Below are 13,360 nucleotides of genomic sequence, written 5' to 3'. Positions count from 1 at the left end.
ACAGCCTATTTACATTTCAATTTTAGCCCTCAAATTGACCCAATCCTAACCCCAATTGGACCGGCCCAATTCCAATTTTACCCAACCCCTTAACCCATTTGTTTAACCCGCCCGGATTTTCTTTCAATCCAGGTCGTTGATCATTTTGATCAATGGCCAGGATCACCCCTTTCCATTTTAATTCACCAACCCCACCCTAATCCCCCCATTTCGTTTAGTCCGCCGCCCTTGAATACTCTCCACTCCCAAAATTCTCTCGAAGGAACCCTAACCGTCTCCGACCCTTTTCCACCGTACTTTCACCGGAATCCATGGCTTCTCAGGCCATGGATGGTCTGTACTCACCCCCCTCCACCATTAGACCATGTGTGTTCGAAGCTTTGAGGTCTGACCTCGATGATTCTCTTTCAGACCTTCTTAGATCTATGGTTCTATGGCCTCTCCGGCCATGCTCAGGCGTATTCAAGCATTAGGAGCCTATTTCCCACCTCATCCGACTCCAGATCGGAGTTTCTTCCGAGCCTTTCTCATTTCTAGGGTTTCTCCGAAATCCTAAGCTATTCGAGGATATCTTTGTGACTGGATTTTTTAAGTGTTTTCCCCAATCTTTTCTTTCAAAATTGTTTCTCTTCGATTTAGGGTTTCTGAAAGGTTTTCAAAACATCTTTCTGATTCTTTTCTTTATGTGTGTTTGTCTATATTATGCTCGTGTGTTTTCCTTCTCTACCACGCATGTGTTGTTCTTCTGTTTTCTTCCTACTATACACGATTCTTCTATATCTTTGTATTCTACTGTGCCTTTAGACTAGGCTCGCATGTTAATCTTTGTTATGTTCTTCTATCTGTTCTTTGCTATATTTTCAGTATTTTTCTACTGTACGTGTTTCCTACTAAGTTCTTAAATTTTGTTTGCTTTACCTGACTTTGTTTGAGTTCTAAGCATGCTTCCTTTATTGTTCTTAAGTTTACATCATTTCTTCTCTCTGCTGAACTTGCTTAAATTCCGAAGCTTTTCTCAAACATGTTCTTATGCTTTCAAACCTGCTATGATGTTTGTTGGTCTCTTATGAGTCTCTGAAAGAGACCTCTGAGTCTGTTTCAATGGCTTGCCTTCTCATCTCTGTGCCTGATTCGAGTGAAAACCCTAGAATTTGGGGGTTTCTTTGGCAAGTTCGATTTTGTGTTTGGACTGGGGTTCTACTTTGAAACCCTGAACTCTCAGACTCATTCTGAGTCTATAAATTGGACCTGAACCTTTTTATGACTGTTTCTATGATAGTCTTTTCTAATCAGCATGACAACTCCTTCTTGTTTGATATTTGTGTGCCTTATATATGAGAAATTCTTCTTTCAAAAAGGTTTTGCCAATTATGATTGATTCCGAATTCCTTTTAGTAAGGTTTGATTGATTGTTATTGATTTTTCTTAAGTAAAACCCTTTCCTCTCTTTTCCTGACTTGGTTCATTCGAACAAAGCCTGCGATTTTGATTTTACTGACTGTTTAATTGGTTCCCTTTCCTTATTTTCACAAACCGTGTACCACTGGACTTCTTTTTCCTTAAATAAACTCCTATGTATTTACCCTCTTTGTGTTACTTTGGAAAAGATTTCAGTCAAATTCTTTCCTTAACTGTCTTCTACCCGTTTGAAATTAGAATCCCTTAACTAAAGGGAGACTTTATGTGATTGATTGTAAAACTATTTTCTTACCTTTTCTTACTTGCCTTCTGCACTATAAAAGGGGACTACCCTTCTGCACTTTCAAGGACACACGATTGAATACTCTTTAAGACAACTTCGAATTCAATACTTTTACACACCTTCAGCTTACACTACTCATCTCACACTCTCAATTTCAATACTTTCACATTCTCATCTGAGTTTCTTCTGGCTGTTTGCTTGCAATTTGGGCTTTACTACTACTTTTTCTCTGCTTACTTCTGAAACTGGTATGTCCTAATTTAGTTTCAACCATCACACCAATGTGTTTATTTACAGCTTCTGCAATCCTGTTTACTTTACTATCCATGCTCATTGATTAATCTATATATTATTCTCTTTGCACCTATTTTCTGCTGTGAATCCCTATACCGCTATTCCCTCAATGTGTTTGAGTTAAGGCTCAGGCATGGCAGTATCTAAATTGCTGCTCATGTTTGGACCCGATCCTTAGTGGATCCTAACTCCCAAACAAATATGGCTAACAGGCTGGTCAGGGGTGTGCCAAAAACTCCTAATTGATGAGTATGACCACCAGCCTGCCATGGCCTTCCCAGAATCCCCTCTATTGCACTTACACTCATTCCTAGTTTCTAAGTTCTGCCCCCCTCCTATGAGCCTTGCTTTGGGACCTTGAGTTCCCTCTGAACTTGGACATCTGAGGGCTGGCCCTTCCACACTGCACTTTAATTCAATTCTGCAATTTATTTGGGTGTAAGAACTGCCCGGAGTTCATGAAGCTCCTGGGAACTCTGACACACCCAAAAATGAGAAAGGCTTTGGAAATCAGATCTTTGGAGTTGGTTTATTTCATGTTTCAGACTTGGAGTCTAAATTAGGCTCTCCTTGGTTGTACTTTAATTTCTGATGTAATTTTACTTTCCTTTATTCATTCTGGGTTGTAATAATTTGTGGGGGTATATAGTTAAAAGGGGAGGGTCACTCATGTATGCATGTGGGTAGACATCATGTTCTTAGGAGCTTATTCCTGCTTTTCATCTATGCATATCATATAGAAATCCTGCTTATAGTTCTTCACTTATGCATGTCATATAGAAATCCTGTCTATAGTTCTGCACATATGCATTTCACATAAAAATCCTGCTTATAGTTATGCACTTATGCATGTCATATAGAAATCCTGTCTATAGTTCTGCACTTATGCATTTCATATAGAAATCTTGCTTATAGTTTTGCACTTATGCATATATAGATACCATGCCTTTGAGGTTCTGCACTCATCGAGATACCATGACTATAGGCTTCTGCATTCTTGCATCGTATAGATAACCTGCCTAAGGATCTTTTAAATTCTGCATTTTGTATCTATCGTTTGGTTTAAAGGTTTAAAATAACAAAATCGCATTATAGATACCATGCCTATAGGACTCTCGTGTTTCTATAAACGTTTTAAAATCAATCACGCCTAGAAAGCATGTCTATAAGGGTAATCAACTAAATCTGAATCAAGCCTAAAATCAACAATTTCGATACTCAACATCTGCAGAGTGTATGTTTGCTTTCTTTAAAATCAGTATACTTCGCATTGCTAGATATCATGCTCATAGGTCTCACCTAGGCAAGCCATTAGGTAATTAATTAACTACACCAGTCTTTAATAATTACAACCAGCGGGCAGGCCTAATTTGGACTTCTTATCTGAAAATATGTGATAAATCAGCCACGCCCTAACGTTTAAGTTTAATTAAAGACCTAATCAGGATCTAAAAGACATGCTAAAACTATATCTTCTTTATGTTTTAAGGAGGTTTGTTTGAGCCTTGTCTGTTATGTGCTTCCCCATACTTGTCATGTATGTTTTGAATGTCGCCTTAGACTTTTGTCCTTTTTAAACTCTAAAAGCCAATTTTCCCTCCCCTTTAGGACTAGTAGTCCCTAATACCTCCGGGGCTGATAGGATTGAGACGGGTAATAGCATGTAATAAGTAACGAGACCATTCCGCGATTTAATACCTTAACGGGGTGGGTAAGGGTAGACATGGATATGATGACCACGCGATAACACCACGTGTATAAATGGTTACCGGGTGTTGTGTGGGGTGATCCGTGTTATTTATAAACCTAGGACCCCCTCACTCTTTACTTGTTTACTTCCTTTTTTCCAGAATTTTAAAGCTGTTTAGTTTTCAGTTTCTTTAACTTCTTCTTTTACTTCAATAACTTGTACTTACTATGCAAAATCTCTCTTTTAATTGTCTGATTTTCAGTACTGTTTCTCCCCAAACTTCTGCCTCTTTCACTTTTTTTTTTTCGAATTACTTGCATCAGTTATTTGACCCCTTCTCCTTTATTTGTGTATCTTTCTTTAATTATAAAACTACCTTCTTCCAAATTTCAGCACTCTTTAAACCTCTTGTACTTCTTTTATTTGCAACCGTTATGTGAAAGTTACCTAGTATTTACAATGTTTGCTTGATTACTTGTTGTTTGTATTTAAAGTCACAATTGTAGCATGGCCGGAAACCACACTAGTGGATCTTGAGGGATGCCTAACACCTTTCCCTCGAGATAATTTCAAGCCCTTACCCAACCTCTGGTTTTCTAAATCAAATTCATTTTTAGTGTCCTAATGCACTTAATCATTAGGTGGCGACTCTTCTAAATTGCAAACCCAATTCCCAAAAGAAAAAGAGTTGTCCGCCCAAATGTCATAAACTCGATTTCGCGAGAAAAAGGGGGCATCGACAATGATTAGATGGTGAACCAAGAGTACGAAGTCTACCATCTCTCCTACTTCTAGTAGGAGCAGTAGAAGGAACAAGTTCGTCAACAATCACAACCTTACGGGGGTCAGGTGTAGAAGAAGACATGATTGTCCAAAGGAATATGAAAGGAAGGTTGCAGAAATACAAAGAAGAAGCAATATGGTGGGAAGACTCCAAGAGATCAAAAAGGAATGAAGTATTTTAAGAAGACACGACCATCATTAAAGTTAGTCATTATGAAGCGTCATAATGGAACCGTCACTTCGTGACTGACACACTCGCAGAAAACCTAAAAAGCGCTGAAAAACTGCAGAGCCAATAGTTAGAAGCCACGTGGCATGGGCATTAAGTAGAATGTCACGTCGATTCTGAGGGAGACATGATCACACTGGAAAAACAACAGAATAGAATTCCCGCCATAAAAACTTACCACTTCCCGAATATTCAGTTAAGAATATTCAGAAAGTGGGGGAACTCTCTATATTGGTGGAAAAAAGACATTACACGTAGAATGTTAGTAAACTGACGAAGCATGACGCGTGGAACAATGGAATAGCGATAAGTGGCACTCTCAATTAATAGAATTATGAATACAAGGAAGGTATGGGGGAAACACCCACGAGACTGTACAGAACAGATGATCGGGCCTGACAGTTGTCAAAAAAGAGGCAAGAATGGAATGAATAAAGGTCAAAAAGAGGGGAAGATACACGAACCAAAAGTAAATAAGGAAGGGAAATCATAGCCGTTATAAGGCATTTATAGCTATAAATACGTCGGTTATGGTTACCTATGATAGCCAGCAATTAATGCTCATAATAGATTCGAATTAAGTGTGGAAAACGTTATGATTGTACACTCCTATATAAGGATAAAGAATTTTATTTGTAAGGACAAGTTCCAAGTACTACTGAAAAACATTCTCTAATTCTCTGCTTTATCAAAGTTTTCAACCTTTATTTTAGGACTTGACTATCAATTTATTCCTTATTTCTCTTTGTTAATTCTCTCTATAATTTTTGCCGTTTTCCAAATAGATTGTCGTGGAAGTGAAGTAAAAATTGGTTATCAGTAATCCGTTTTCTTCTAAATATAGGCTTTGACTGAAATTTTATTTTTCGATTAAACAGTCGTCAGTATAATTTAACCTAGTGCAATAGATTCTGTATAGCAATTATTTTTTAAAGTAATCTTTTAGGGTAAATTTGTTTTACATTGTCCACATATAAAAACTTATTTTTATTAGTCTTCTGATATCCAGTACTCACTTGTCCAACTAATAAATTCAGATATTCAATGCATTGAATCCATTAAAAGAAAAATACTCTGTATCATAAATATTCATATCCAGAGTTTGAATCAAAATATCTGATTAAATATGTGAGTTGATATCTGATTCATCACCATGGTGATATTATATTAAAGTTAAACTGCAATCAATTATGTCCTCCATTTTCGGTCGAGACTTGTAGATTGTTTGGTCAAAGCTTTCTGGGGCTAAAATTGCTTTTTTCAGTCTGAAGTAATTTTTCTCCAAAGTTGAGATGTTTGACCAAGTTTATAGAAGAGGGAAAAAATAAGTTTTGAGTAGAAGTAAAAATTGTTTTTGAGAAGCACGAAAAAATAACTTTCTTCCCAAATGTATTTTTTAAGAAAATATTTTTGAGAAAAATATATTTATAAGCACTTTTTAAAAGTATGGCCAAATATTAATTCCTGCGCAAACATACTTTCAGATTAATTAGCCAAACACAAAGTGCTTCTCACGCAAATATTTTTTTTAAAATATTTTCTTAAATAAGATAATTTTAAAAGTTTGGCCGAATTGGTCTTCTTACGTTTAGTGACACCCCAAAAAAAAATATTTATGGCCGAAAGCACTATCACTAGTAGGACCAAGCTATAATGATATATTAGGCCATTCAACAAAAATTTCAACAACGCGGGCCCTTCAAGTCTTTCAAAAACAGTAGATTCTCCAATTTTAATCAACTACACATTGCCCCCCTACTCCGCTATAAATTGACACACACCACTTCACTAGCTCTTCACCTTCACTTCTCTTTTCTCTCTTCTCAAATTTATCTACCATTTTGCAAGATGAAGAAGGGTAGTAATTCTTTTGCTGCAATATTCTTGGTTGTGACGCTAGTCCTTTTTCTTGGCAAATTTCGGGCGATAGAGGCAGTAACGTGCAGTGTCATGGAGCTGAGTCCGTGTGCCGGGGCGATCACATCGTCGCAGCCACCCTCTTCGGCATGTTGCGCTAAGTTGAAAGAGCAGAAGCCTTGTCTTTGTGGGTACCTCAAAGATCCAAACCTAAGGCCTTATGTCAATTCTCCTAATGCCAAGAGAGTTGCTAAATCCTGCGGAGTACCCACTCCCAGCTGTTAGAATCTTAACAAAAAAAAATCACATCGTAAAATTATCTGTATCACCATATTATGTAAGCAATGCTAAATAAAATTGCCTCCTTTTTTTTTTCCCTTAGATGAATCTTGCTCTTATACCGACTAGACTGGGATGATGAGTAATTGATTGGTATACTAATAAATCTTGCTATTACTTGGTTTAGTTCCATAATTGCCTTAGATCTGGGGCGTCAAATGGGCGGGTTTGGCCAATTTTGAGTGTGTCAAAATATACTGAGTCAATAAATGGACGGATCAATAAGCCGTCCAAAAATTGGTTCGGGTGAGATGGGCTACTTCAAGATGGACTAAACTTTCTCGTTATTAATTAATTAATTAAGACTTTTTTGTTTTTGTTATGATTAACATATCAAAAAAATTTATTTTAAAAATATTCTGACAAAATTACTCATGAATTAACTTGGGCCAAATTTTAAATGAGTTAAGACAGATTGGATCAAGATTAACTGGTTTAAATAATAGGCAGGTTAATAACCCACCCAACTTTGCACGGGTTAGGGGGTCATGTTTTCCTGGGCTAATTTTGATACATCTACCTAGATCTACGATGAGAAAATTTCATTTTATACCCATTAAATCCAAACTATTTACCCTTTAATGCACATGCCCAAACTATTTATTATTCATACCCAATATCTTTTGAGAAGTTAATAGTGATTTATTGTAAGAAAAATTAGATCAACTATTGAAAGACCTTGAAACTAATGTGGCCCAAATTAATTACCCACTAACCATTTTTTTAGAAACTTGAACTATTATAGATGCTCGAAAAAGATACAATAAATTTGAGCCCAATATATGAATTAGGTTAAAAAAAAACTATTTCGTAATCAACAGTGGAAGCTAACCATTTTTTGTGTTAGTAATTACCTTATCGAACATAAAACTCTATCTATGTGCTTCCCAGCAATGTTCTGTGAAACAGCTACTTCTCTTTGGTACTCATTACAAGTCACCACCTGCGGAGCATTGTTCCGTACTTCATCTTCGCTAAACGGCCTGTAACAATATTTTAAAAAAAATAAATCAAATGCAACTAACAAAAGGAATGTAGAACTCTAACAATTTAGTAATTGAGTATTAAATGATTAATATTAAAAGTAATTAGCAAATTTTTCAAAACCAAAATAATTAGTACCTGCAACGAAGCAGAACTTGAACGTTTAGTGTTACAAATAAAACCTATTATGGGTAGGAAATGTAATTAGTTTATGGGTAGAAAAACAAATGGGTAGACAAGGGTAAATAGTTTTGTTTTTGTGGGTAACTGTGTCAAAACCCCATCTATCATCTATGGTTTTGGCTATACTACCGTTCTTTTGCGTAAGGTGAACAAGTATATTAGTATATTTAAGGTGCTTATAATTGAGAATTTCATGAGGTTTTAGTGAAATAAACATAACTCATGTTTAAGAGAACAAAAGCCAGTTATATAGTTACAAATTCTAGATAATCATTTCTTTGTTCAATGAATTTGATTACGATGATTTCAAATGTGGAACAGCTTAACTGTATATATGGACTTACTTGATTATTAGAGCTGTCAATATGGGCTTCGCCCGTTCGGCCAGCATAGCCTAGCCCATGATTTAGGGCTGGGCTAGAATTTTTGGAGCTCATTTAAAAACGAGGCTTTTAAGCCCGGCAAGAGTAAGCCCGTGGTCCGTGAGGCTTGACTGAGGCAGCTGGCCTGGACCAGCCCGTGAACCTAATAAAAATACTTATTTAAAATATATAAAATATAAAAAGTATATGACACAAAAAATAATAAGAAGAGTATCCCAAACTTTAAAGTTTATTAAACTTATCATGTTAAGAGATCAAAGTCTTAAAACGATAATTAGTTTTAAAAATTTAATTATTCTTAATATTTAACTAATTAATATTGCGTACGAATTGTAAATGTAGATGAGAGCGATGATGTCAATACAACCTTCTCACAAGCGGATTCAAATGTGTTTGACGAAGATGATGTGTTGGATATCCCATAAGCGTCATGGACGTTCACTTGAATAGTTTATTTTGAGTTTTGACTTTTAGTGAATGAAATATAGTCTTGTCTTTTACTTTTTTAGTGTTTATTGTGATATGTTGGAAAAGTATAAAATGTTATTAAGTTTTGTGAAATATTTCCAGTAAGTCTTTTTTAACTTTTAAATATTTTTTTTTTAGGTTAGAACTTAAAGAAAAAATATAAAATTATATTTTAAAAAATAATAGGCCGGCCCGTGGAGGCCATCAGCCCACATAGGGCTGGGGTAGATTGACCATTATAAGGCCCATCAAAATAGTGGGCTAGCCCAGCCCAGCCCAGCCCGTCATATGCTAAAGCTCACGTGAACTGGGCTAACCCGGCCCCACCCATATTGAGAGCTCTATTGATTACTAAACACATTGCTCTAAATACCAGACATATTTGGATAACTTGAGTTATAATAAAAGAAAATAGAAAATTACAATGGGCATTATAGGTAATTTATGTTACAAACAGGGTAAACCACAACAAAGTACTTGGGCCTGGGAATGAGTTATGCACGGGTCAGAATGTGAAACATCCCAATAAGATGTTATTGGACTACAATTGGGATCCAGGTTGAGGTACATGTGTAAGGAATTACAGGAATTATAGTTACTATCATGGAAGTGTAGGGGTATGCGAATAGAAGTCTTTTATTTATTTTGGCTTAACTCTTGTTGGAGCACTCTGGAACCTCCCTCCATTCTTCTTTTTCATTTTCCTCTTTTAAGTTTTCATTTGGTTGTTGCTACTTTGAGAATTTGGTTTAGATTTATAATTCTATTTTTTGGTCAATACAATATGGATCCACTACAATTTACAAGTCTAAAAGAAGAAAATGAGTGGACGAGTAGACATGAGGTTTTGGACGAGTGTCAAGGAAAATGGCAGCATTAATACTTCAAGGAAGGGATAGGATATTATTTTTGTATTTTTAATGCTGTGGATATACTTATATATCTTCAAAGTCGCGAGTGGAGGAAAAGAGAAATTAAACTAGTTTGTCATTTGAGTTGAATGTAGAATTATTGCTCGGACCGACAGTAAATTGAGTTTGTATTCTAAATTAAATTTTTATCTGATATAAATATAAATGGTGAGAAAAAATTCGAAATAATAGAGTTATAATTTACATAGAATATTCAAATAATCTTTCCAAAAATATTATCCTAACACCAAACTGTAGCGTGGATTTCTTTTCCTCCTTCATGATTCAGAATCACATCATAATTTCTCCAAAGTCAACAAGAAGAAAAATTAACAAAGTATCAACTGACTTGTCATTTCTTTGAAATTTGTAAAGCAAAAGTGTAACTTGAGTCATTTAAAAGTAAATGACTAGAAAGATTATCTCCTCATATTTCGCGAGACTTGAATTGTTATTTGGACACGGTTCAAAACTATTATTTCTTCTCTCAACATTATCTTCTTTTCAGTTTGTTCCAAAAATAATAATATATTTTTGTATTTTGAAATAATCTAATTTTACACTTCTAAGTTTACTATTAATAATATGATTATTTTATAGGCATATAAATATTATAACACGTTTAAAATCACAAATTTCAAAAAAAATAATTCGATACTGAAGCAGATTCGACACTAAATAAAGAAATGATAGTCCTTCTCAGAGGACTAAAAGCTGAGCTGGGTGCTTTGGTTTAGAGATTATATTGTAGGCCTTTATATTGTTTGTTTTGGGGATTGAAACTGGTGTGAAGGTAAATGCTTTTTTGTATGTTTTGCGATGGGGAAGACCTTTCCTTGTTTGATTGTTTCCATTCTTTTCTATTTTTCGTTTGCCCTTGTTTGAGCTATTTTTCCATATTTCTTGTTACCTTTTTCCTTTCTTTTTTTCCCCCTCCAAATTCGTTTTTCTTTCTTTCTTTTATCTGCTACTATCACTTAAAAATATTTCAAGTGTGGAGATTGATGAAATACTTTTACTGTCCAAAAATAGTACTCCATTTAATTTTTGTTGAAATGTTCCTAATAATATATTTTTGAGCAAAGATCATTAGCCCACGATCAAAACTATTTATATTCGGTAGTCGCAAAAGTGTATAAAATTTATATACTTCTTCTAATGTTTATATATATATATATACACACACAGTCTCTCATTTTAAGTTTCAAATAGTCATACACGTATACTATGCATCAACTTAACTTAAGGATAATAGAGGACCCGTTGCTTTAAAATCATGGATCCACCATTGGCAGAAGCTCCATAAATCCCACATATTATATTGGAACTTTTCGTGTGCTGGAATTCCAACATAATATGCTGGAAGTTTTGTATACTGTCGAAATTAGGTATGCCCAATTTCAGGGGCTCGAGGGGGTCGCCTCAAGCCCGAGTTCAGGATGGGTCAAGTTCGAGCCCGATGGATCAAGCTCGAGCCCGACGACAAAATATAAGGCTCGAAGATCGAAGTATGCAATGAGCGCCAAAGCCGAGTGCGATCGACCCCGAGATGATGCTGTTATGAGTTTGTAACAGAAAAAGCAAGATTCTCGCCACGTCCCCAAGATCATGGGATAAATTCCGTAATAGATTTGTACGAGTTAGTACGAATCTGTACTAGGCGGTTAGACAACTGCTCCAATAAGATTCCTTACTGTAAATACAAATGTACCTTATTTAGGGCTCTCCCATTATATAAAGGGGACCCAAATCATTTGCAACCATCATCAATCATTGGCAAAGAATATACTCTCTTACTTTCTTGCTCATATTTCATCAGAATTGTCCTTTAGCTTTGTTGTTCTTACTTTATTGTTCTTGACCTACCTCGAGGCCGCCTTAGCTCGAGGTCGAGACTGGCTTGTACACTGGTTAGATTTTATTTATCCCTTTCATTCGCACGTTATACTTCTTCGTTATTAATTAGTATTGAAATAAATTACATATCTTTAAAACTACAAACAAGTTTAATTGTTACTCGTATTTTCGAGGTAAACAGTTTTGCGCCCACCGTGGGGCTAAAGATAATAATGATTATTTCACACTTGTTCTTGTCAAAAATTTTTGTTCTCAAGTTAAAACATGTCAAACTCACAAAACACACCCATACACGGCGATGATGGTCTTGAATTTTATGGGGAAAACAACAATGTAGGGGTCGGTGTACCACTGATTAACCCTGGGGAAGTGCCAAATATGGAACCAGTCAAGGTTAGTTCACACAATGCTTTGAATGCGGATTTAGGCGCAGACCCCGGAGGAAGTGTACGAAAGGAAGCCCGATCTGGTGGCCAAGGAACACAGGGTATAGGAGATGGGGGAGCCTGCCTCCAAGTAATATTCGAGATGCTACAAGCTCAACAGGTTGCTATCGCTCAACTTTAAAGTCAGCACAGAACTCCAAGTATAGTCGAACCAAAAAATACTAGACGCATTGAGCCTGTGCCAAAAAAATCAAGCGGTAATGGCTCGGGGACTGATCCCACAATTATGAGGATGCTCGAGGAACTCACCAAGAGAATCTAGTCCGAGGAGAAAAAGATTGAGGATAATGATAAAAAAAGTGGAGACTTATAACTCCTGTGTTGATCAAATACCGGGGGCACCCCCGGTCTTGAAAGGTTTGGATGCCAAGAAATTCATACAAAAGCCATTCTCTCTGAGTGCGGCTCCAAAGCCCATTCCTAAAAAGTTCCGTATACCCGATATACCCAAATACAACGGGACAACTGATCCTAATGAACATATTACTTCATACACTTGCTGGATTAAAGGAAACTACTTAAATGATGATGAGATCAAGTCAGTATTGTTGAAAAAATTTAGGGAAACTTTGTCAAAGGGAGCCATGATTTGGTATCACAACTTGCCACCGAACTTTATCGATTCGTTTGCTATGTTAGCAGACGCCTTCGTGAAAGCACATGCCGGGGCCATAAAGGTTGCGACAAGGAAATCAGACGTTTTTAAGATAAGACAGAGGAATGATGAGATGCTCAGGGAGTTCGTATCTCGATTTTAAATGGAGCGAATGGAATTACCACTAGTCTCGGATGATTGGGCAGCACAAGCTTTTATGCAGGGATTGAACGAGCGGAGTTTGATCGCATCACGACAGTTGAAGCAAAATCTGGTCGAGTATCCAGCTGTGATGTGGGCAGATGTACATAATCGTTATCAGTCGAAGATCAAGGTCGAGGACGACCAGCTGGGAGCCCCCTCGGGCTCAGTTCATCCAAATAGATTTGTGGTTAAGTCCCCGAGGGATACAGACATGGAAACGAGATCAAATAGGGAACGGTATCAGCCGTATGGCTCGGAATGAAGAAACAACAGTTCGGAGTGCAATCCTCCTCGGAACGATCAGAGAAATGATCGAAGACAGAATCCTCGGGGACTTATGAGTAAGCATGGTTTTGATAAACATACCGACCTCGCTGAAGCACCTCGGTTGTCGGAGTATAATTTCAGTGTAGATGCATCAGGGATCATGTCAGC

At 36.5% G+C, this 13,360-nt stretch overlaps 1 protein-coding gene across 1 annotated transcript; it reads left to right on the top strand.

Moving 5' to 3' along the window:
- LOC109232308 (non-specific lipid-transfer protein 2-like) lies at positions 6,485 to 7,020 on the top strand. Its single transcript, XM_019398033.1, has one exon. It carries the CDS (start codon positions 6,547 to 6,549, stop codon positions 6,838 to 6,840), a length of 294 nt encoding a protein of 97 aa, XP_019253578.1. The 5' UTR covers positions 6,485 to 6,546; the 3' UTR covers positions 6,841 to 7,020.

The sequence above is a fragment of the Nicotiana attenuata genome, chromosome 9, assembly GCF_001879085.1.
Source record: "Nicotiana attenuata strain UT chromosome 9, NIATTr2, whole genome shotgun sequence".
NCBI classification, from domain to species: Eukaryota; Viridiplantae; Streptophyta; class Magnoliopsida; order Solanales; family Solanaceae; genus Nicotiana; species Nicotiana attenuata.
Note: the sequence above shows the minus strand (reverse complement) of the source record. Positions and strands in the feature narration are given on the sequence as shown.